Here is a 25,952-nt window from a genome sequence, read left to right on the forward strand (position 1 = left end):
TAGATCATTGGTTATTGTTGGAGTATCTTAGGTTAGAAAAGTATTTTGTAAAAGATTCAAAGCTTCAGTAGAGGCGTTCATTTTTCATCACTGGTCAAGAAATGACTTAATAGCCATGAAGCGTATTGTAATTCAAGTGACCTGAAAGGAAAGAAGTCATTTTAACTTGACTCCTAACAAAGTAGTAGAAGATTTTGGCCAATCACAGCATTTTTTTAAGGATGGGGGGGTACAGAAACTCCTGATCGACAGCTGTAATGATGAACTGTTGTCATGACTTTATCTGATGCATATTTACTGCACTGATTCTATGGCTGTGTGGCAACATACTAGCCTTGTACTTTTAGTTTGCACAGCAGCTGCCTTTAAAAACTATATGCTGATGTAGACTGTAAATGGAACATACACATTAACTCTTTAATATGTCAGTTACAGTGTGTAGAGCAGAGCCCTGGACTGTACCACCCTCACACTACCAGTAGCTCAGCTGACATGATGTAACCTCTGCTGTACAGGAAATTATGGGTAGGACTAGTTGGAGTACACGTACTGCAAAATGACCATACCAGGGTTTTTTTGGCACTGATGTATTATGATATGGTAAACCTTTGTACAGCATATTACATTTATAGCCAGAATAAACATGAAAGCTCCACTACCCATGATATTATGGCTTCACTTTTCATAGCTGCATGACATGGTGTTGCATAATCCATCTTTATATTCAATGTACAGACAGTGCAGAGATACAGGAAGAGGGTGTATGTTTTCAATTCTGATTTTTTTCTTGATTTCTGTTTACTGCAGCTTCAAGTAATGATTTACATTTTTTCATTGCTGATCATACATATTATTAATTGTTTGGGGATCTTTGTTAAGAGTTTACTCAGTGTGTGATTTTGACGATTATTTAGAGTAACAGGCTTAGAGAAATGATGTGTCAGACAAAGACATGTTGTTTTGTTCTGTATTTAAGGTGAACATCATAGATTTTACTGAATTAAAAGTAAGATTAAGTGTGTGTGCGTGTGTGTGTGTGTGTGTGTGTGCACGTGTGTGTGTGTGTGTGTGTGTGTGTGTAAAACCTTCAAAGACCTAAACAGCAGCCAACAACAAATGACATCTTGTGATCTAAATAATAATAACTTTTGAGCCATGCAGAGCACTGTAAGTCCAGATAAGTTGAGTTTACTTTAAAAAAAAAAAAAAAAAAGAAAGAAAGGAAAGTAGTTGCCTTGAAAAAATTAAATAATGATTAGTGAACTTTTTAAGTACATTTAACTTACATTTAACTAAGATTTTAAGTTACATGTACTTAAAAAGTTCATTAATCATTACTTTTTTTTTTTTAAATTCAACCACTTTTTTTTTAATTTTTTAAATTTTTTTTAAGTAAACTCAACTTATTCAGGCTTACAATCTCCCTCACTGAGAAAAGTAGAAAGTCAGCTAGTGGACACCTAGCAAAGAGAAAATGTCCATGGAACAGGTTGATGGAACTGTTGGATAATACAATAAAATACTAAAACTAGAAGCACTCGGAGACACCCCCCCGTGGGCCCCCCCACCCCTGATCACCACCAAAATTTAATCATTTCTTCCTCATCCCATTTCCAACAAACCCTGAAATTTCATCCAAATCTGTCCATAACTTTTTGAGTTATGTTGCACACTATCAATCAGTGCCCCCCCCCGTGGGCCCCCCCACCCCCGATCACCACCAAAATTTAATCATTTCTTCCTTATCCCATTTCCAACAAACCCTGAAAATTTCATCCAAATCTGTCCATAACTTTTTGAGTTATGTTGCACACTAACGGACAGACAAACAAACAAACAGACAGACAGACAGACAGACAGACAAACAAACAAACCCTGGCAAAAACATAACCTCCTTGGCGGAGGTAACAAACTATCATCAATAGCCAACAGCCGCTTAGAACTTTTTGATTTGTATCTTGTATGATAATCACCAAAATGCAGCTACTCTTTGACCAAAAGCACTGAGACTGGCATGTCCAGACATGTATGGGCAGTCGACAATTTATGTGTTCAGAAGAAAAAGAGATGTAGTCATAACTAAAACTTATTAATTTAAATCCATTTAACTTAAATTTATTCACACATTCAACTATATCTACAAATGAGTTTACTATACTTAATGTTTCTACTGATCTGCCTTGGCGGAGGTCTGCGCTCTCCGAGTACTTCTCTAGTCTTGTAATGTCATCAAACTTATATTTTTAAGTGCATTCTAATTAATTTTTTTTTTTTAGGTACATTTGACATCCGGGCTTACAGTGAGGATAATATCATAATAAATGGTGATAAGTCACTCCAAAAAGGTTAAAAGTAGAGAAAAAATTCATGTGGTAGTTGGCACAAAAATAGCTATAATCTTTCCACTGTACAATTATAAAAGTGTTTCCATGAAGCTGGAAACAATCCTTGTAGTCACCCTTGACCCTGATGACATGTATCAAAAGCCCAAACATAAACCTTATGTTACAATAACGTTCAGTTTTTCCTCATACCCTGCAAACTCTTATTGGATACAGTAGTCTTTACAGAACAGATTAAAAACACCCCCTGTAATGACATAAAAGCCAATATAAAACACACTTATGTGGCATACACCTGCACCTGTCTTCTCTCTAGTGTTGAACTTTCCTTGTTTCCTTGCCTTGGTTTCTAATAAGAAAAAGTCAAACCAGGAAGTTACATCTGCAACTCGTATGTACTTGTCCCCATGTCCTCTGCCTGTGTAACTGTATCTGGTCTCAGATGGCACACACTGTCACATGGCCTCGGCTGCATCCTCAGCATTGAACGTCTTTTTATTCTTGGCTACAGCAGGAAAGTCCATTTAACTTCATAATATCCACTTTTTAAATAAAATGATTAAGCCAAGATAAAATGATTAAGACAAGACAAGTCCATTATTACACTACAGTCTACTGCTGTTATAGTAATGGCTGGATATTACATAACAGGCACATGGCGATAATATGATTCTGTAAAGTGTATAAATGTAATTATAATCAACAGCGAAATTCACTAATCAAATCTGGAAAGGCTGAACTAAGCAGTTCCTCTACAATGCCCTGTGAATACTGCAGACACAACATATTGGTCAGTGGTTGTCGGCTGATGTCTATATTTATGGGAAAGGAGGAGAGTCCTGTTGGGAAAAGTGTTTGCATGCACAGTCTTACAGCTGTATCACAAGAGACTTACGAATGCCTCATGACCTACATGATAGTTTGACCTTCTGTAGGAAATGAATGGGACACATGAGAGGAGAGGAGAGGAGAGGAGAGGAGAGGAGAGGAGAGGAGAGGAGAGGAGAGGAGAGGAGAGAGAGAGAGAGAGAGGACTGTCAATCTGTTATGAAAAGCATACATAGGTGCAGACTGAGAAAGGTGATGAAATTAAAAAAGCTGAGATTCTTTGTTGTCCTGTTTTTCTCTATGATGGTTCCTTTAATGCCTTCAGTGAACTAAAGCTCTAAACCAGGAAATGGAGACTCTGGTATTGGATTGTCAATTTATGAATGAAGTATTTTAAAATGCGTGCCTGGGCCTGCATTACACAACCTCTTACTCACCCTGCACTGCAGAACTTTTCTCTGATCTTCACAAACACTCTGACAAAAGTGCATGAGTCTGCATACACGCCCCGAGTCTGGAGATGGGTAGGGAGGGAGCAAAGAGAGGGGGAGTGAATGGGGGTGATAGAGGAGGGGAGGAAAATAAGAGGGATATAGGCTCAGGTGAGGGAGGGGAGACAGAGGGATGAGGAAGAGGAGGGTGGCACCCAGCCAACAGACAGGACAGGGAAAAGTTGAGAGACAGCCAGAGGGACGCACAAGGGAAGGAGTCACTGTGAGGAGTAAGAGCAGCAGCTTTTCCCTTTTGCATTCGTTTTCTTTCTGCCTGTCTCCCCCTGCCTCTAATTGCTTCTCATCCCGGCCGGCGCTGCAATGTGGCTGTCTCTGCAGTGAAAGTGTTGGCTGGTAGATTCTCCTTGAGTGAACCCTGACTGTGCGCAGTGAGTGTTTGCCACTCCGATGCTGTCCGGTCCACACTGACTCAGCTGTGCAGTCAGCCTGCCGGCCTTAGAGGAAACACCGGCTGCAAGAGCAGGTAACCATGGAAAACTGTGACCTGTTATTGTTGTTAAATCAGGTTGTTGTCTGTAAAATTGGAGCAGAGAGTTACAGGATGTGTTTCATGTTACTTGCATGGAGGAGCACACAGAAAAATGAGAATCACAACTTTTCTATTGTTTTGCCTGTGTGTTTTATGTGCTTAAATAGCATCTTTTAACTTTTTCCTTCTCTTTCTGGCTCACCCACTTCCCTTCCACAGGAGTGCTGTGTGGGCTGGCAGGCAGGTTCACTACAGCCCAGTCCACTGAAGCAACATCTACCTGAACTGTTCGGGTCCACTGCTTCCCTGTTGTAATCCAGGACATTACAGCGTTCTCAGGGATTGTCTACTGATTAAGAGGACAGGAAGTGATAACAGATTCTGGATCCTGCAGCAGGACTTGCTTTGGAGCAGATCTGGCTGCCATGGAGGTCCGGTGGAGTGGGGTCGGACCCCTGAGGCTGGGCCCTCCACATACAGCCCTCACTCTGGTCTTGTCTGCACTGTTTGGTAATGTCTGCTTTTTATTTTCCAAGAATGACCTTTGTTGGCTGTATTCCACCTTATCTCTGTGGCCCACTCCTCACCACCACCCCTTCATTCTGCTCAGTTTTATAAACAAAACCTTGATGCTGCGGCTTATGACATTGACCTTCATTTGTTTTGAACCTCATTTGTTTTCTTGCGTTTGTACACCAGGCATTGTGGCATTTTGCTTTTGGTGACTAGAATGACTTTTGTCTTTAGGATGATGTGAAAATGTGTCAGAATTAATCATCATGAAGCTTTTATATTCGGTAAAGCTTGCAGCAAACTTCATAGCTGACAGGTATGAGTAGCGACATCCATAATGATCCGTAATGTGTTAAAGCATTTGGTGCAGAGTTTCTTTGTGATGGAAAAGCTGTGTCAGACTGTGAGGACCCTAGGCCTTCCCTTTCCTCGTCTCGCCATACATAATTACATCTGAGCCAACACCCCAACCAGATTGAATTAAACAGAGGAGCATCTTATTCGCATCTTATTTCAATCTCCTGTGCTACTTTCATTCTCCATTAGCAGAGTGTCAGCTGGCACCCCTCACCTTTCCCCAAAGAATGCTCCGTCATACATTACTTGATTTTCTAACTCTGCTTTTGGGTGTGGAGCATTACTGCAGAAAATGTGCATTAAATCATTCTGGAATTATTAAAGCTCATAAGATATTTTTGCTCTTTCTTCACACACTGTGCTGCTTTCCCAAGACACTGTGTCTTCTGTTGTTGTTTGGCAAACTTGGCTATTTTATACGTATTCTAAAGATTCAGTATAGCTTTGTCAGGGTCACAGGTGCTGGCTTTATTTAGAGCAAAGAATAATTTCGGCCCGCTGAGCAAAAACCGCATGGTAGACTCCAGGAGATGCAGGTGGCCTGGGACTGCAGTGACGAAGATGCTACAGCAGTTACATGGAAAAGTCTGTGAAATATACAGGAAAACTACTGCAAAGAATACAGTTAATACATTTGAAAGGAACATTATATATGATAAACAGTAACTATTAGGTGTAAATTAATGAAGCTCATTCCTAAAGCAAAGATATCAAGGTCAAACACAATTTAATAAAAGTATTTAAGAATAACAGCAAGAGCGCTTTTTACAGGTTTATACGTGACTAATTCAGTCAGAAGTATCAGAGTTACTGTAGGTTAAAACTAAGTAGTTACGCAGTGTCTGGTCGTGCACGGAGCAATTTGACCTCATACATGAGCAAAACATTTTCAATTTAGTGATGGAAAAATCAAGAATTTATATTGACTTCACTAAATGTTGCATTTTCATATGTTTCATGTATTGTTGTACAGTTTATTTCCCTTTTGAAACATTTCACTTCTAAGCAGGTCAGTTGACTGTTTTCTATTCTAACACCGATTTCAGATCTATCTATTTATTTATTAACTAATAAGCTGAAATTCTAGATACTACTCACTTAATATACAAATTTTTGACACATGTAGGTTAGAAACTGGAGCACCCTGTTCTACTTTTATTTGACGCACCAAGACTACTTTTTTTTTTTATTCTTATTTTACAAGACACAATACATGGTGAGGTGCTAAATTAAAGGAAGGCAAACTATACTCTGTAAACATTTAGAGCTCACAGTTCTTTAAAGATTATGAGACTTGTTGGTGGTTTTTGAACATATTTCAGAAGGTGGTTTAAAAACACTGACGCTGCTGCTGCTGCTTCTGCTGCTGCATGTGTTGTTACTGATTTTGCAGCCTCACTGTTCTGCACTGGAGCAGAAAGAGCAGAAGGAGGACTGAGACTGAGGTTAGATTGAATCAATAACATTCTCACATACAGTCTGCCCTACTTCACTGCGTTCCATCGTCTCCGTACTGCTCAGCGCTGGGTTGTTTGCAATGTGCTGCAGTGGTGCTCCTCTGGACGGTGACCTTGAGCATGTTCGGAACAAAGCGTAAAAACAAGCAGGAAATAACAGGCAGAATTAAAGGAATGTTAGTCACAGAACAGGAAAACATACAAGAATCCATTGCTTGTTTTCAGCTGATTGTTAGAATTGTATGTTTTCTATATAACCTTAGTTTGTATGTATAGTCTGGGTACTTAATGTGGGGATGTAAATCTGTTTACCACTTGTGAAGACAGAGTTATGCAGAAAATGCAGACCCGTGTCATATAAATAATTACATTTGAGGATTAAGGGTTGTTTTAAGGTTAACATTCGGCATGATGTGCCTGAAGGGCATCTCCGGGAATGAATGTAAATCAGTGCATGTGCTATGTTTTTGTTTGCCACTAAAACCCCAATATGTGTGTACAGTGCAGTATATATGTGGGAGTAAGAATAGCTGAAATGACAGACTGTAACCCATCGATAGACACCTGGAAACACACCCAAGCACCTAAGAGTAAACTATTATATAATGAGAAGAAATGCCAGAGCACAGATTTGTAAAAACACACCGGTTTCCTCAAAGTGACCCATATTCTCTCATCGGTGGAACAATTAGAAGGAAGGAGACAGGATTCGATAACTGCGACTTCCTGATACTCTCTACACTTCCTGGTGTACTGTTACAGTTTTCATAAGGAGCACAGCAGATTTCACCTTCTCTGATTTACAGTAATGTCACAGCAAGGACTAAGAGGTGTCGTGTTACTGAGTGGCTATTAGAAATCTATGGTGAAGGGTTCTTAAATTCATGGAAGCAAATCACTTGAAATAAGTAGGTCTTAATGGTTTTATTACTGCCTGAATCTTTGAACTGATTTGAACAAATACACCGATCAGCCATAACATTCTGACCACTGACAGGAGAAATGGTACTAGTATTGATCATTTCATTAAAATGGCACCTTTCACTGGGTTGAATATATTAGGCAACAAGTGAACATTTAGTCCTCAAAGCTAATGTGTTAGAAGCAGCAATATAGGCAACTGAGTGACTTTGACCAGGTCCATATTGTAACGGCGATGACTGGGTTGGAACATCTCCACAGCTGTAGGTCTTGTTCCTGGTTTGCAGTGGTTAGTACCGACCAAAAATGGACAATGGAAGGACATCCCAATTTCAGGACAATTGATTATCTGTGGGAGGTGCTGGACAAATAAATCCAATCCATGGTGGTCCACCTCTCCACTAGCAGGACTTCAAGGATCTGCTGCTAACATCTTGGTCCAGTTACCACAGGACGCTTTCAGAGGTCTGGTGGAGTCTAGGCCTCGGGTCAGAGCCCTGCTCCCATAGGTGCTCGATTGATTGAGATTCGGTTGTTCTTTAGATAATTTTGGTGGGGAAAGAACAAGATCTGCAGATGATCTGACCCAGTGTTTTGACCATCACAGTTTCTTCCTTGTCAAAGTTGCTCAGATCCTTACTTTTGCCTATTTTGCTGTTTATAACACATCTTTTTCAAGGTCTAATGTTCCTTTGCTGCCTAATACAGGGTGGGGAAGCAAAATTTACAATATTTTGAGGCAGGGATTGAAAGACAGTGTATGACCAATTAGTTTATTGAAAGTCATGAGAATTTATTTGCCACAAGAAAATTTACATAATAGAAAAGGTTTTTATTCTATGTGTCCTCCTTCTTTCTCAATAACTGCCTTCACACGCTTCCTGAAACTTGCGCAAGTGTTCCTCAAATATTCGGGTGACAGCTTCTCCCATTCTTCTTTAATAGTATCTTCCAGACTTTCTCGTAATAGTTTTGCTCATAGTCATTCTCTTCTTTACATTATAAACAGTCTTTATGGACACTCCAACTATTTTTGAAATCTCCTTTGGTGTGACGAGCGCATTCAGCAAATCACACACTCTTTGACGTTTGCTTTCCTGATTACTCATATGGGCAAAAGTTTCTGAAAAGGTATGGATAATAGTGTTAGGTATGATTATGACATCAATATATGTTTGGTTTCAAAACAACTGACGTAGTGCCTGCTGAGAAAAAACAACTAAATGTTCATTGTAAATTTTGCTTCCCTACCCTGTATATTTCACTGACAGATCCCATTTGGATGAGATAATCAAAATTAATACCGCTTTTCTTGTCAGTGTCAGAATGTTATGGCTGATCAGTGTAGTAAATAATTAAGTCATTTCATTTATGCACATTTCTTACTGTATAGTAGAGCCACTTTAAAACAGGATAAACTCCATGATAATGTTAAAATAAACATTATCATGGTGTAGGAGGTGATTAATATTTTCTTTGTCTCCCACATGGCAGCCCTACATGTACAAAATAGAATATGTATAAGGAAAAAAAAACACAGGCAGCTGTGAAATGTACCTGTTAGGGACCAAGCAGTATGGCAACGAGGAAACAGGATGAAAGTGTGAAAAATGTGGGGTTTTAATCACCCAAACCAATGTGAAAACAATACAGAGCAAAAAAAAACAAAAACAAAAACTACACCTATGACAGAGGTCAACAATATAACTGTACTCAGAATAACAGCAACTAAACGAGACAGTGTTAACAGAACAAACTGACCCGACACAATGACGCAAGAGGGAACCTTTATAGTAGCTTGGCCAAACTAAATAACACACAGGGGGAAAACAAAATGGATGCCGTCAATAAATGCGAAGCAAACCTAACTACGACTAGATCCCCCTATGACGCCTCGGCCTGTGGTTCAGTCTGATGAGCCGACATCAGCATTGAGCAGACTTCATCCATCAGCTACTTGTTTTGCTAAATCAGGAAGTCACTTCCAGTAACTAAAAGACAAAGAAACAAAAGATTAATATGACAAAAATTCATAAATTAATACAGTAAACAATGATGTAACCTTGCAGTGTAAGGTTAAAATAATAAATACCAACTCAACCTTCTATTAAAAGTGTGGTTGAACATGTGTAGATACCAATCTAAGTGACTATAAACGAAATAAGCCTTTTAGTTTAATAACCTAATGAGGTGGCAGAGTGTGATCTGTGGTCTGTGGTTCCCCTGTGTGGCTCTTTGAGAGACCCCCCTAAGGAGAAGTTTTGTATTTCTGTGTTTTGTTATGTGACACAGGTTTACCATCACTTTTTGTTACATAGGTTTAGCTATCAATGTGTAACTACTGAGCAGAAAGAAGGTCTGATATCATAAAATAAGGTTGTGCACGAGGAGCCGTGTGCCTGAGTTCTTTTTACTTTCTGTTTATTTTTTTCCCTATATATGAAAGCTGATGGTGATGAGGACAAAATAAGGAAAGGGTACATACTGTAGTGGAAAAAAATGTTTTCAGACATCCTTGAAATCCTACACAATCTCAAATATTATCATGAAATATTTGTGGAAAAATCTTTTCTGTGTTTCAAAAGGTGTGGCTGTATCAGACAGACACAAACAAATGCAAACTAAATTCTTGACAGTTTCAACATGTCATGCCCTGGGTGTGTTTCATTATCTTGATGAAACATCTGGTTTTGACCTCGATGGAACAGAGCATGTACAAAAGGGAACATGTGGGTTTGGAAAATGGAACAATACTGAGCAGAGTTCAATGACTTAAGAGTGATTAATGCAATATATCACAAATATATGGAGTATCACAGTAACATTTTCCACCTCTGTAGAAAGGAATGACATGTAACAAAGCTATCAGGACCAGCAAAGAAACCATCATCATAACCATTAAACATTAGACTAAAGACTTCTTGTATTTTAACCCATAAAGACCCAAACATTCACCACTGACCGAAATAATCTACTGATGTACAATGTTTAATCTTATCAATCCATGTAAATAATAGGTGTAAAATGCAGTTTATCATCTTCTCATGGTCATCAGATATGATCCATTTGGATATTCAGAGGCTCTGCAGTTACCATGGAAACACCGTCATCTTCTACAACATTGATTCACCAGTAAAACCCATAGAGTTGGATCAATGACGATGGAGACACTAGTTTTATGATCAGTTAATGGTAGATTTTGTTGGAAAAAAGTAACTTTTTCTCCATTTCTGATATAATAACCTTTGAATTCACTCTAAGCTTTTATGAACATCTACATGATCACTGAATTAGATATTTGAAAAAAATATGATTTACACCAAAAAATTAGAATATACAGAAAATACAGAAGATAATATTATAATAAAGAAAGGTTAAATAGAGAGAGAAATTCATTTGGGAACTTCCACAAAAGTAACACAGGTCTCTATGGTTTAAGTATAAAAGTTACCTTTTACAGGGTAGGGTAACAAACATTTTACAAAGATACAGAGGGAAAACCAGCCTGTTTGTTGGAATTACACATTCTTTTATGTTACTACTATTTTGTGATTTCTTTTTTGTCTTCCTTTAAGGTCTGTGGTCTGCTCAGGCACTGGAGATGTCTGTGGGTAAGGTCCCTTTCCTGGAGGCAGTGAATGGCAGCACAGTGATGTTACCATGTACGTACTCCAGCTGCATCGGCATCAGAGACCTCTATTTCAAATGGCTGTATAACAACAACGGCACCCTGCAGAGGGTAACACTCTCATGTTTCTACATTCAGCTCATGGTCATACATTTTCAGGAGATGACTGAAAACTCTGTGGTCCCTTCAGGTATGTGATTCAACGATACCAACAGAGGGAGTGGAACCTCATGTGTCTGTATATCGAGAGCGGGTGACATTTGTGGGGATGAATCACAACAACAACATCTCCATCATGCTGTGGAACATCACTTTCGAGGATGGCGGCCAGTACATCTGCTTTGGACGTAACCCTAAAGAGATGGGAAGGAACCACAGCGCCACCTTCAACCTCATTGTGGTGGACGAGTGTGAGTGGTCAAAGCTTAGTTTATCTCTGAAATAAATGCAGACAACACCTCAGGAATACACAGTGGTACTCCCTGTGGTTGTTGAATTATGTTCAGGATCAAAATTATAATCATCAGAAATCTGGAAAAACTCATTTGGGTTTACTTGATCAACACATAACATGCATTTTAAAGTAAAAAATAAACCAAACCATGCTTTTGCTAATAAAAATATTAAATTATACATATGTATATGTATATATATATATATATATATATATATATATATATATATATATATATATATATATATATATATATATATGAATAAACACAATAAATCATATCTATTGTGCCAGGAAACAATGAATAATGTAATAAAAACTGAATGAAGGTTATCAGATAATCCATAATCTAACTTCCCCAATGAAAAATAAGCCTTTTCTAGTTGTTTTGTTTTTCTTATTAATTCATTTAAGAAAAAGTAGTGATGATCAGTTCACTTTTCTGCACCGAGCTTCAGAAGTCTTCAATCTGCGGTTTAACTCAGGGAAAAGTGCAATGATGCATGTCTTTATGTGATCTCCGGCAACATTTAAATAAAAGTGTATCATTAAATATGTAACGTATCCAGGTGCATTCAAGGTTAAAAATCTAGAGACTTCAGTATCAGACATTAAATTGCATGTTTCTGCTTCTGTACATGCTTTTTTTTTTTTTCATATAATCTATGGTTTTTGGTGTGTTCCATAATGTACATATGCTCTCTGGATGTCCTCTTACATTAAAATGACTTGTCTTCGACTCAAGAATTATACAGCATATATTATCAATGATTTTCCTGCACATACAAATTTGGCTTAGAAATGTGTTTTTTATATTCAAACCACAAATCATACCAGCTCCTGGACTGAAACCTTAAATAAGACCAGGTCAATGTATAATCTTCACTCCATAAAGTCCTTATTTATCCTATTTGTGTACACAGCTCTCTACTCTGAACAGGGACCAGTCCAGTCCTCCACATAGCTGCCCTGTTTACGTCTGTCTTTGTTCATGAAATAGCTGCAGCTGACACTACAACAACAGCTCTATTCTCATACAAGGCGGATATGCTTCAGATATTTCAGATGAGCTTTTCCCTTTTCTTTCTCTGGTCTTTTCTTAATGTCTGCAGTGAGAGTTGTAGACAACACACTGACCATCATCATAGCTTCAGCAGTGGGCGGAGCCATCGCGTTGTTAATGGGTTTCATGCTCCTCAAGAACTTTGCTATCTTTGTGATGACCAAACTTGAGGAGAAAAAGTGAGTTTCGAATGTTTTCCAGTAGTGTAACCATTTCATTCTGTTTCATCAGAATACAGCGCCGGTGCTTGACAGAATATTCTGATAGCTCAGATACTCTTCATGCAGAAATATATATTTTAATGAGGCAGACTCAGGCATTTCCTTTATGCTGCCATGTATCTACAAGATCTAACTTTGTCTGTTCTTTTTCCCCACTGCAGTAAGGAGTGCCTTGTAACTTCATCAGGGATCGACAACACAGAAAATGGCCTCTCAGGATCCAAAGCTGACTCAAAGCCAACACCAAAAAAGAAATGAAAAAAGTGCATGTATATACAATCATATGAGTACTCAGATTTATATACACTTTTTTTTTGCATATATTTGTGTATGCACATGTGTATGCACACATGCAGCTTCATTTCTGTCAAGGTGGTATCTGGAAAATGTGCCTAACTATGGTATATACACATGAACATAAACAGACTCAAGAATGTGCAAATCACTTTTTTCAGTGCAATAAATTATTTGATATGTAAATAATAATAATAATAATAATAATAATAATAATAATAATAATAATAATAATAATAATAATAAAGATATCTACCAGAGACACCTGAGTTTGATTTAGGAATAATAATGTTCAAACGTGATGATTTCTAATATATGGCATCAACAGTGACTCTCAACTTTGCAAGCAACACAACACTGACATTTGATGAAGCTGAATTTTATTACATGATTAAATATGACTCTTAATTTTTGGCAGTTTTAAGCCTTGCAATTTGAGTTGTTGAACTGAACTGCTGATTTACAGATAGATATGTGTTCAGTTTAACTGAACTCACTGAGAGGGTCATCACCTAACAGTTATCATTCTTACCAAGTAAAAATTATTATAAGTAGAATTAAAATAGTAAAATTAAAGTTTCAGGTGGGTCAGTCATTATTTATATCGTTGTTTATGGATGAGACAAATACAAATTTAACATTGTTTCAATGAAAGTCACTTGCGATTTAAATCAAAATGAAAGTATGTGATACAATCTGTTTTGCTTTGACCCACCATCTCTGGTAGATTTCTTCAAAGTCATCAGATAAAATCAGAATTATCTGAACTTTTGGTTAACTTAAACATAAGTAATAGTTTGTGCATACCAGATGTGGCAGAATAGGAAAAGTTGTATGTTGTGCTACATAGTTGCGCTCTATTTTAAGTTCTTTGAAGTCATGATATGTTAAGTAAGGTGTATGGCTGCTGCCAGAATACAAAAAAAGAGCTTTTGACTGTTTTTACCTGAAGTCAAAACAGTAACATTTCTTTCTTTCTGTAAGTGCTTGAAACAGGGACTAATGCTGATGTAGCGAATGCAGCTGGGCTGAACACTAACATTTGCAGAAGCACTTCAATAATATATCAGCAAAATACAAACAAATTCTGACATATGTTGTATTTACCTTGTGATCTATTTCTTCTTTCCACCCAGACTGTATTAAAGGGTGATTTAAGAGTACTAACACGAAAGGTTTTTCATTAAATGTTGTGTGATTCAGCCCAGCTCTTCATGCTCTACCTTCTCTTTGCTTGATACTAAACACAGGTGCCTGTTAGTGCTTTTATGCTCCTCTGCCAGTGAGGACACCTACATATAGCAAAACAGTTTGTGAAACTCCACAAACAGTAAGAAAAGAGCTTCTGGAATGAAACGAGAGTTTCAGTCCCATGAAGAATCCTCCCACACCCCACCCTTACAGAAATGAATGCTCCTCTGATGATGCTGCTTTTAAGACAAATAACCAATGCATCCGTGCATGTGAAGCAACATGGACCAGATTTTAGACACAGTGCTCAGAAAAAGGAATACACTTTTTAGATATTCGTGTTCTTAAATACTAATGCTGTTAGAATCAGCTCTGAAGTTAATTGTAAATCCCATCTTATCTGAAGTGATGTCATTGTGCTAAGCACTATCTGGATACTGTATGCCCAGATCCAGTTCAGCATATCCCTCTGCTTGGTATGTGCCCTTCATGGAAACTGCTTGTTTCAAACAAATATTAATTCAGTCAGTCTTTGCAATAAATCCTTTTTATGAGCTGCCTTGCAGTTAAAAATATAAGCCTGGTTGCCCTGCCCATGCATACAATAAATGACCCATAAATTCATATTTTAACTGATTGTGAGGTCAAGTCTCAGATCGCAGGCAGAGTAGAGGGGCTGGAGTTCACCTCTATACCCTGATTAAACGGGAAATAAGACAAGTGATGCTTTCAGTGTATCCCGCTGTCTGTGCCAAAAAGGGATGATTCCTATCAGTACTCTGAGCATCACACAAGGAGATGAATGTATTTGCGTCAAACTCACACACTGAAATGCAATTTCAGCATTTATGTAATGTAATATTGTTGCACATTCATGACAGTGAATGTCTGGATTTTTTAATTACCTCTGGAGAGAGGGGTGATGGGTATTTACTGTGACTGGTCAGATTTTAAAGTACCTCATCAGTAAATGAGTGTACTTTATAGTTAAGGGGGAAAAAACTCTCATGTTAATAATGTGCCTCCAGTCTTTAACCACTGGCCTGAAGCAATATTATAAAAGAGGATATGTTACACATATGTATATTTTTGTCAATGTATAATCCAAATGTCTGGTAATTTGTCACATTGCTCATCCAAGTTTAAAAGCATGTGCCACTTGTGCTATGTATGTCCTCATGAAACCACAAGGAAAGACCTTTAACAGTAAAGAAGCTCTGAATTATTATCAACAATGGCCTATTTGTTGTAAAAGATTTGTTAACAGCTTGACACCAGATGTAGGAGTGACTCCTTTTGAAAGGCATCAGTTCTACACAAGGTGGCAGAATATACTATTGGCATTATATTGTTATCTGTTATGTGTGTGTTAACTATTCTCTTGCCTTTATGGAGAAAATCCACTCTGGTACAGGTCTTTAAATTATGTTGTTAAATTATATTATCGCAATGTTTGAGCAGAGAATTGAATGTTTCCACAACACAAGGTTAAATGGCTTAAAACCTAGGGCGGATTTTTTTTTTTTTAGTGTAAGAGGCCAGCCCCTGTGCATTTTGTTTTTTGCTGTTTTTTCTCAAAAAGTGTGATTTGTTTGAAAGTTTGTAAGTCCATTGAATGAATGAAATAAGGGAACCAAAGATAGAATTGCAATTGTATGAATGAGGGCCTTATGATGACAAGCAACTCTATGCAAATCACCACAGAAGTACTCTGACAGTTTGTCACATTGCACCTTTGAGTTACTTTGAGAAAAATGTAAGCAATACAGCTGTAGGAGAATTGATGAGGTTCAGGAAGTGGGAGTTGTAATGAAAGGATGCAGAGTGAATGGGGAACATCCAGAGAGGAGCATCGGGTGGACTGAAGCCCCTGTACTCAATCAGATCCTGCAGAGTCACACTGCACTGCTGCGCTCTGCACACAAATACACAGCTAACAATGCTCTGGCTCAACCTCAGTAGATGTCCCCATTTCCAGCCTCTCATCCATGCATATCAGCTCTAGATCTCTTTATTACAGAGATGTGAATTATAATAAAGTTTTGAATAAAATCTGCCCTGTGATGATGCTTCTTGTGTTAGTTGGTACAATATCCAACTAAATATGACTATACTGCCTCCTGTTGGGAGAAAACAGGAACAATGAAAGCAGATGAAGTGAAACTCCTCCGCTCATTTTTCATTGTTTGATTTTCACATAGCAGATTGATGGTATTTTGAATTTTTTTTTTCATTTTCACCGAAGTTTAAAGAGCACACTTACCACATTGCCATTACAAAGGTTCGAAGTGAATTGAGTGATCTAGCAGGAAACTTCAGTGGACTAAAATCATAAATGGACTCTGAAGGAGGAAGGAAACAACAGGTACCCAGCAGATAAACTTTAGAGATAAACGACCGTTAAATGTTCTGAGATATTTTTCTATGAGTATAGAGAAGAAGATGTCAATCTTTTTAATGTGGAAAACCATATTAAACTCAAATTATTAACCTGACCTGAGGCCTTATTGCAGGGTTGTAGGTTCAAATCCTGACCCAGGTCCTTTGGTGAACGTCATTCCCCCTCTCTCCTCTAACTTTCCTGTCTCTCTATAAAGTTCTAAAAGCCCCCCAAAAATTTTTAACAAATTACTAGTCAAAGCAGAGCACTTAGTTTTTTTAATACGACAGAAATTGGTATTTAATAGAAAAAAAATCTTTGAATCTGTACAAAACATGTGCTTTTTAATTCTTCAACAGTAAATACCATGTGAGTAGAAAGACCAACCCACCTTTTGCTCATCAATACATAAACATTCATCCAACCACTGTCTGCACATGGACTATTAAGATGATCATATGACCAAGATACATCCTGTCATGTCTACACTAATACATACAATTTCTCAGTCTATTTATATTTGCATATGTTAAAGCTTAGAAATTCTAATGCTGATCAACTAACTGAAACACTTTATGTTGGATGAACATGACACAAATAGTACAGAATACAAAAATAAGTAAATCTGATACATTTTGGAGTTGCATTGTTGAATTCATTAGATATGAACAACAGATTTTATTATGCTGTGACATGTATAGTACTATAGAGATGCTAAACTCTTTAAACTGGTGTCAAAGGTGTCAAACATGTGGCCCAGGGGCCAAAGGGTTCAATCCAGCCCCTATGATGAATTTGTGAAATACAAAAATTATAATGAAGACATTAACAATCAAGGATGTTAAAATCATTTTAGGTCAATTCAATCAAAAGTGGATCAGATCAGTAAAATATTATCAGAATAACCTATAAATAATGAAAACTGCAAATTTTCCTCTTTGTTTTAGTCTAAAAAAAAAAAAAAGTTACATTTAAAAACTATCCTTTTACGAAATATATGAATATCCAGAACAAATATGAACAATCTGAAATGTCTTAAGAGAAATATGTGGAATTTTAACAATATTCTGCCTGTTACTAAATCTTGAAGTTGTGATGCACATGTATAAATGATCAACTTAGGCATAATATTATTAATATTGCACTTTTGTTCTTAAGAATTTTCAGGTTGTTCATATTTGTTCATGTTATGTTCAAGTACAGTTTGTAGGTTTAAACATTTTCATAATGGAATTTTACTTTTGTTTTTTTTTTCTCGCTCAAAAACATAGAGAAAACTTTGGCCTTGACATTATTTATAAGTTCTTATCCTATTATTTATATCATTTTACTGGTCCAGCCCACTTTATATCATATTAGGCTGTATGTGGCCCCTGAACTAAAATGAGTTTGACACCCCTGTTGTAGAAGATGACGGTGTTTCCGTGTTCACTATGGAGCCTCTGAACATCCAAATGGGTCATATCTGATAACCATGAAAAGATGACAAACTGTATTTTACACCAGTTATTTACATGTATTGGTAGGATTAATGAATCAACAGGTATTAAACAGTTTAGGTCAGTAGATGGTTTTGGTCAGCAGTGAATGTTTGGGTCTTTATGGATTAGTAATTAATGTTAAATATTGTATGTCTGTGTTTTTATTATGATTGGATCCTCAGTCTGTACTTCTTTATCATCTATAACAGGGGTGTCAAACATGCGGCCCGGGGGCCAAATGGTCCAGTTCTGCCCCTGGGATGTTTTTGCCAAGTGCAAAAATTCCACAGTCTTGAATTGAATTAAGCAAAAAAAAAAAAAAAAATTAGCTTGAATTACAGAAAATATCTTGAATTAAGCAAAAAAAAAAAAAAAAAAAAAAAAAAAAAAAAAATTTCACTTAAGTAAAAAAATCTTCAATTAAGCCAAAAAAAATCCTCAAATTTAGCAAAAAAAAAATCTTCAATTAAGCAAAAAAAAAAAATCTTCAATTAAGTAAAAAAAAATCTTGAATTGAGCAAAAAAAATCTTGAATTAAGCAAAAAAAAAAAAAAAAAAAATCTTCACTTAAGTAAAAAAAATCTTCAATTTAGCCAAAAAAAAAAATCTAGAATTAACAACCTAATTTTTCTTCTTTGTTTTAGTGCAAAAAATAACATTAAATTATGAAAATATTTACATTTACAAACTATCCTGCAACAACAAAATGTGAATAACCTGAACAAATGTGAACAACCTGAAATGTCTAAAGAAAATTAAGTACAATTTGAACAATTTTTCTGCCTGTTCCTCAGTGTTTAGTGTCTTTGTAGATCTGATCCATAATGCACATGTAGAAATGATAAGTTGAGGAATAATATTGTTGAAACTGCACTCAATTTTTTTTATTTAAATTTCAGTTTTTTCAGGTTTTTTGTTTTTCTTGGATAGTTTATAAAAGTAAGTATTTTCATAATTTAATGTTTGTTTTTTTACACTAAAACACAGACAAAAATTTGGAGTTGTCATTATTTATAGGTTATTATGTTATTATTTTACTGGTTCGGCCCACTTCAGATCAAATTTAGCTGAATATGGCCCCTGAACTAAAATGAGTTTGACACCCCTGATCTATAATCTTTGTTACAATGCATTATTTCAATTCCATGATGATATTATTTCAGTGTCTTTCATCTTTACTTTTACTTATCGCTACTGAAAATTCATCCACAGCATCTACTTGTCATTGGATCTACTGATTATACATTAAACATTAGCAGTAGGACTAATCAGTGCCTACTACTAAGAATAACCACAATTTGTACTGTATCATATAATGAGAGCCTCTTACCTTAGCATGGATTAGTGATTCCGTTGCATGTATAAGTAGAACCAGCAGATGTCAGCAGTGTCCTGGATGTGAACCTCTAGTCTCCAGCCGCTGCAGACACAGACAGCAGTGAAGGAAGGACACAAGGTGGAGCTGACCCCAGTCTTTTGAGTTCAAGGACAGACAACTGTTCGATAAGTGACCTCTGACCCAGACTGAGGATCAACATATACATAGGACCACATTTTTGCGTTTTGCTACTTCTACCTACTTTATTCTAAATATAGGCTGATTAGAATCTTTATTCTCATGTCCCTTGCAGAACAGGAAATGTATTTGACTCATGAGTTATATATACAAACAGAGACTTAAGTGTGATTTATTAACAGGTGGGTTATATTCAAACATAGGCATTTTTATATAATATCACTGATGCAAAAATGTTTTTATATTTAATGTTTAGTGATTCAGTATGTGCAAATGAGTGTATCTTCTCCAGAAAAGCACCTCATTAAACCCTGTGTCATGTTTATTGCATTAACATAATGAATGAAATGAACAAAAGTGACTACTAAACACCTGAAGACACTGACATTTCTATTTTAATTTTCCTTTGTAAAATTAAAATATCAGTCATTTAAGTTTTCCTAAAATACATGAATGTATCCTAAATAAAGTTTTGCATTTATACAGTATTTTTTGTATTTGTTTCCCTCTAAGTGTTGGGGATGGTGCGCAGGACAGGGGCTCTAAAACAGATGTTGCGGAAGAGCATCAGTTTTCAGATCCACCACCGGTATCCACAGTGACTTTAAATATTCTATGAACTGGGAGTGTCCTGCAACTTACCATCCTCCATTAATTTATGTTCATGCAGTGGAGCTTTTCACATAAGACACAACAGGGAACAGGTTGTGTTTTAGGGAACCGGAAAGTTAACCACTGCCCTTAAAGGTTACAATATAAGCTTTAATAACCACTTTTTTTTTTTCTTTTTCTTTTTTTTTTTTTTTTTTTAAATTTTATCTGGTGTATTTTACCTGCTGTGTGGAAGTGTCATGCCCCACACCCCGCTACTCTTCCTCTCCCCCTCTCTCTGCAGTGCATTTCTGTGCGCAAATGTCTACGCACGCTTCATGGCTCTGTAAGACAAAGAAAAACAGTCCCTACTCTGTTATGCAGCTCCACGGCCGTGTATTTAATGCCAAAACATAGATCAAAAATATTTGCACATTTTCACAGTGTCGAAGCAGTCTGAGGGGGGTTTTGTAGATCCACATTGTGCAAAGAAACGCGGTCTTCTGGGGCGCACAGGTGGGTGCGCTCTCCAAGGTGCCAACGCATCTGTCTGCACACTTCCTGCGCTTACACCAACTGGCATTTTGGACACAACTAGACCAAATTCCAGTATTTAGCACAACACGACCCTCGGTTTGCCGTGACCCATCGTTCCGCGGTGTTTCATTAGTGAAGGGAGGATGGATTTGTATGCACGGTAGTCTTGGGAGGAGAGGAGGGACATGGGCGGGGCTGTGGTTCCTCTCATTTCCCCTCCATGCTTAGCGGGGCAGCAGGGCTGGAGAGACCTCCGGGGAGCACAGTCGCCAGTCCAGCACGGAGACCTGCCTGGCCAAAAAACCGCGCCTCACACTTGCCAGGATTGCCAAATATTCCTGAAAAATATACCTGCTATTTATGGCATGTGGCTTGTAACTTTACTCCTGTTGTACTCTCTCCAAGAAGGTAAGACAAAAACTGCTGGAGATTTTTCCTCATCCTGTGCACTGACTGATGGAGTTGTACTGTTTTTAAGTTGAAAGAAAAGTAATAATTAATCGAAGCTGTTATTGATTTGTTGATGTGAATGATTTGCTTGGCTTGTGCTTTGATGCGTTAATGAATGCGCGAAATGGGGATTAATAGAATTTTTTTTTTTTTTTTTTTAAATCCAAATATATTAAACTACTGCTGCAGAAAATAAAGCTGTGTCTTAAGTGTAAAGGTGTAAAGTGGTTGCCTTTTTGGGGTTTTATCCAACGGCATCAGATGGTGTTCATTGCACGGATTGTTTTCGCATTACCAACTCCAGTTATGAATATGTAAAATGGCTGAATAGGGAGAATGAGGTGCAAATAGAGCGAGGGTGAGAGAGAAATGAAAACATGCATCGGCCTGCAATTATATCAACTGATTATTGTTATTAGATCCAGTTCACTCTAAATATCTTACTCCTGTAAAGTTTTGGGGGATATTTGTGATTTTTTTGGTGTCTCATCTTGTTGCCTTTGCAAATTGCAGCTGTTTGGAATGACTGAATTTGGCACAAGCGCTCCATTTCACAGAGATTTTTTTTTTTAGGACGAGATTATGGGCCTTTTATTTATTTATTTTTCAGCCTAATGACAATTGATGCCAATTTAAAGCGAGAGACAAATAATAGGCCTCCCCCCCACACATTGGCCTTAATAGTTTAATAGGTGTACACTTACATAAAGGCCATAAGTAGTGCATTCACATTTGTCCCTCTTTAATTCATTAGGCCTTTTCTGTTTTCCATGTGGTTTAATTTTTATTTTATAAATGCAAAGGCCGGCCTGTTTGTTGAAATTGTTTTCTTTTTGTCGCTTTTGTTCAGTATATGAAGCAAATCCGCGACTCTATTGTAAAGTTGATCTTCTGCTATTACAGTGCATTATAATAATCCTAAGCAAATCTGCGTCAAAAATAGCAGAAATTCAACACTATGTGCACATAACAGCATTTTCTAGGCCTTTGTTTAGCTTGAATGTTAAGGCCATGTTTATGTGTTTCTTATTAGGAAAGGTTCCAAAAAGATGTGAATTTATTTATCAAAAAGTCTGATGGGTTGAATTGGCTGCAAGTTAAAAATATGGCTGTTCTCGATGCAAATGAGCCTCCAGTTCATCAAATATAGGCCATTAGGTTCCTTTGCCATTTTAAGTTCTGGCATTTTCTTACATTTGATTGGCCTGATTTTTTTTTTTTTTTTTAATTTAATTTGGAAAAAATCGCCACATGCTCTGTTTGTGTTTGTTGTTGTGTTTGGGCAACAGTGTTTTTGTCAAATGTTTTCTGTTAATTTCGGTTGAACGCATCATTTATTAAACATGAAGAATGTGATTTCAGGGCAGCTCCGTGGAATCCTATTAATATGCACACATTTATTTCACAAAATAAGGAACTCCAGGGGCGTGGGTGCAGATTATAGACTTGCCCGGTCATGTTCCTCACTAATAGCGCACCTGGACCCCGCGGACGTGTGCGCGCGTGTGCCTGCGCGTGCGCCACTGCTTGAGTTTGCGCACGGTTGTGTGTGTGTGTGTGTGTGTGTGTGTGTGTGTGTGTGTGTGTGTGTGTGTGTGTGTGTGTGTATTTGTGTGCGGAGGAAGGGAAGTGAGGGGGACACCGCTGTTGGTTTAGTTACAACATTGGTCAGTTCGGGTGTGTGTTTTTTTTTTTAATTTTTTCTGCAGGAGATAAAGTGGTACTTTACTCATTCATTTATTTGGAAAATTCGGCACACAAAAATATACACCATGATGAGTAATTTTCAGATACATTTTATTAGTTGCATGCAGTGGTAGGAGGTAATCACAGTAATTAAGGGGCCTTTGGAAAATGTTTGAGGGTAAAGAGTGTAAACCAATTACAGCACAATAGCCACATATTTAAGGTCATTTAAATTATATTATACCCATTCACACCAGGGTTTATCTTGATTTTTAATTTGTGGAAGATATAATTTAAAAGAAAAAGGCATTTTCTTTTGGAATCCAATTTGTGCATGTGGATGAATTAACTGTGAATAAAATTAGATATATACTTAAGGCCTGCAGTGGGCCTTTATTTTGAGCTTTAAATAAAAAAAAAAAAGTTTAACTGAAGGAAAAAAAATACAAATGTAAGATTTGAACTATACAAATTGAATTTAATTAAAAGAATAAATAATTAAGGTCTTTTCCCTGGCACCCTTTCGTCTTCTCATCACTCACACCCCTACAAATAGAAATATGCAAAGACACCCCCCCCCCCCCTCCCTGGTTCAATTCCCACTGCTGCCTTTGCAAGGCTGCACAATTAAAACTACAATCTGAGCTTTAGGCCCCACTCAGTGACAGGGCTACAGTGGTGCCAATCATTTCTCAGCCAGGGCACACTCCACCCTGTTCTGCAACCTGGCATCATTTCATTTTACAATAAAAGTGCAAAGAGATACAATTTTCAAGTGGCTTAAAGCACAGGTCTGAGACTGCAGCATGATTTTGATCTCAGAATTACACCTGTGACTGAAAATGGAAGCTGCAGAAAAAAATTTTGCAATAGTGAGATATTTTTAAACTGACTTACTGGTCATTTAAAGTAACACATGATCTGATCAGTCTGACTTACATCCCTTCAACTTTGAATTCCAATTCAGTGTAACTCACAGCAAATAAAAATAATAATAATAATAATAATACTAATAATAATAAAAACAATAAATGGTAGATTTTAATTTAACAGATGTAAAATAATTTTGATCAAGTGTGTTGCCAAATGGTGGGTAGACTGTCAGCAGGTTAACAGAGCTTAGTGCACTTTCGAGCCCACCAATAGGATGTCACAGCTCTGTCATCCTGCTCTCCCATTCGTCCTTAAATCTATTACAAATCCCAGTGACGTTGTGAACAAGAACTAATAATTTAAAACAAAAAACGAAAGATGCAAATGAGCCTGGCTGACAGTTAAAATTTCACCAGCAAGAACTCTGTGCAACGCCACGCTGATGCTAAATTGAGCTCCGAATTTCATTGGACGCTGCACGTTCTCTGAAATACAGTGCTTTCAGCAAATGTCAAACCTCTGAAGCAAGTAGTTGTTTTTGTTGGATCTATCTCTCTCTCTATCTCCATCTTTCTCTCCATCCCTCCCTCCCTCCCTTCATTGCTTCCTCTCGCAGTAACTCCCCTCCCTCTCTCTCCCTCATCACTAGGCAGAATTAAAGGTTGGGGGAGGGGCAGTTTATGCAGACTGTGCTGGGACTTGTGATCCACAGATTTGATATTCACATTAAGAGAGAAACTGGCTGCTTTGATGTGAGGGGGAGCAGGTCCCAGGGGACTGCTGAAGTAGCACACTTTTTTTTACTGACACAGCACAGGCCAAGGGGGGATTGTTGGTGGGTGGGGTGGGTAGCAGATTGTTGGGGACAGGGTGTACAGAAAGACAGTGGGTGGGGGCGATACCCCTTCGTTGATTAGATGTAACCCCAACAACCTTCCCCCTTCTTCTCCACCCACCAACCACCTACTTATGCCAGACCCCTGAGGATTATCCATAAGCTTACACCTATCTTTATCTCCCCCTGTAACCCGCCGATATTCAATTCACACCCCTTACCGTGTCTCCTCCCACTTCTTCGTCTGCTGCTTTATGTTTCCATACACAACTTGAATCCTTCTGCCTCAAGAACACAACTTTGGGAGTCTGTCCCGAAAACATTCGAAGGATGAGAGATGGCAGTCAGCGTGAAAATGAAGCTACACCTGTTTCTAAAATAGAAAGCGCTCAGAGTGCAGAGGGGGAGGTATTTTTGACAGATTGCAAGTGAATATAAAGTCCCTCACGTCAGAGTCTACTTTTGACCTTTATCACATGCAGCCTTTTGCTCTTATTATATCCAATAAAGATGAAATGTTGAGAAAATGTTTTGCTAAAGACAGAGGGATAGTGGAAGAAGATGGAGATGGACAAGGATTTGGAGCTTTAAGGCCTTTAGTCGGGCACCTGGAGGTCTGGGTGTGAAAATCTGTGTATGTGAAACATTCTGAGGTTTGTTTACTTCCTCAGCACAATACAGTTGTGACTTGTGTGTGCGTGTTCGCTCCTGTGCACGTTCACATCCTGGAGAGGCGTAGATCAGCTGCATTATGCATGATGAAACCTTGCATTGCATAGGTTATGACTTGTGCTTCGCTGACATACATATTCATGCATGGCACTCTGGCAGGATGTATAAAATAGTGGCTGCGACTCTGACAGCCTAAGCTTTAGCTCCAGCGGTGCCATCAGTGAGGGGAGGTTTTCTCTCTGGTTCTGTGTCTGAACGAGGTTGATGAAGCCTCCTGGGTGCAGGTGAGCTGCGGTATCAACACAGGAAACACACAGGTTTGGTCAATACTGGCATACTGGCATAACACTCTGCACGCTGCTGGGGTTAGACTCTCATGCAAAGTATGGCCGAGACAGACGTATCACCTAAATGAAGTGATGATCACATGTTTATGCATTAATTTGAGCCTTTCCCTGCTGCAGTTTCACTAAAATAGCAAGTTGTACATGCGTCTGCAGCAGACTGATCAGACCAAACAACATAAGATTTAATGGTTAAAATCAGAGAATGTTGAACCTTTGTCTAAAAGATGAAGTGCAAATAAAACACCAATATCCCCCCAAAACTTAAATGTTCATTTGGACAAGTATAAATTAAGACTCTTCAAAAGGGATGAGTTTTTGGCATAGAAACTATGGT

The 25,952-nt window shown here is 37.7% G+C and overlaps 2 protein-coding genes across 3 annotated transcripts in view; both read left to right on the forward strand.

The window, feature by feature from the left end:
- The first annotated feature begins 3,865 nt into the window (after positions 1 to 3,865).
- On the forward strand, positions 3,866 to 14,389 carry scn4bb (sodium channel, voltage-gated, type IV, beta b). Its single transcript, XM_030154889.1, has 6 exons — positions 3,866 to 4,145; positions 4,371 to 4,661; positions 10,975 to 11,138; positions 11,218 to 11,437; positions 12,594 to 12,723; positions 12,927 to 14,389. The coding sequence occupies exons 2-6, from the start codon at positions 4,577 to 4,579 to the stop codon at positions 13,021 to 13,023; spliced, it is 696 nt and encodes a 231-aa protein (XP_030010749.1). The 5' UTR covers positions 3,866 to 4,145; positions 4,371 to 4,576; the 3' UTR covers positions 13,024 to 14,389.
- Positions 14,390 to 20,925: 6,536 nt separating this feature from the next.
- LOC115432845 (Down syndrome cell adhesion molecule-like protein 1 homolog) overlaps positions 20,926 to 25,952 on the forward strand; it is a 65,254-nt gene continuing 60,227 nt past the window's right edge. For both annotated transcript variants that reach the window (XM_030153893.1, XM_030153894.1), the window contains exon 1: positions 20,926 to 21,163. In XM_030153893.1, the coding sequence (XP_030009753.1) occupies positions 20,941 to 21,163 (223 nt within the window). In that variant the 5' untranslated portion in view covers positions 20,926 to 20,940. The remainder of the gene's footprint in view (positions 21,164 to 25,952) is intronic.

This window comes from Sphaeramia orbicularis, chromosome 14 (assembly GCF_902148855.1).
Source record: "Sphaeramia orbicularis chromosome 14, fSphaOr1.1, whole genome shotgun sequence".
NCBI classification, from domain to species: domain Eukaryota; kingdom Metazoa; phylum Chordata; class Actinopteri; order Kurtiformes; family Apogonidae; genus Sphaeramia; species Sphaeramia orbicularis.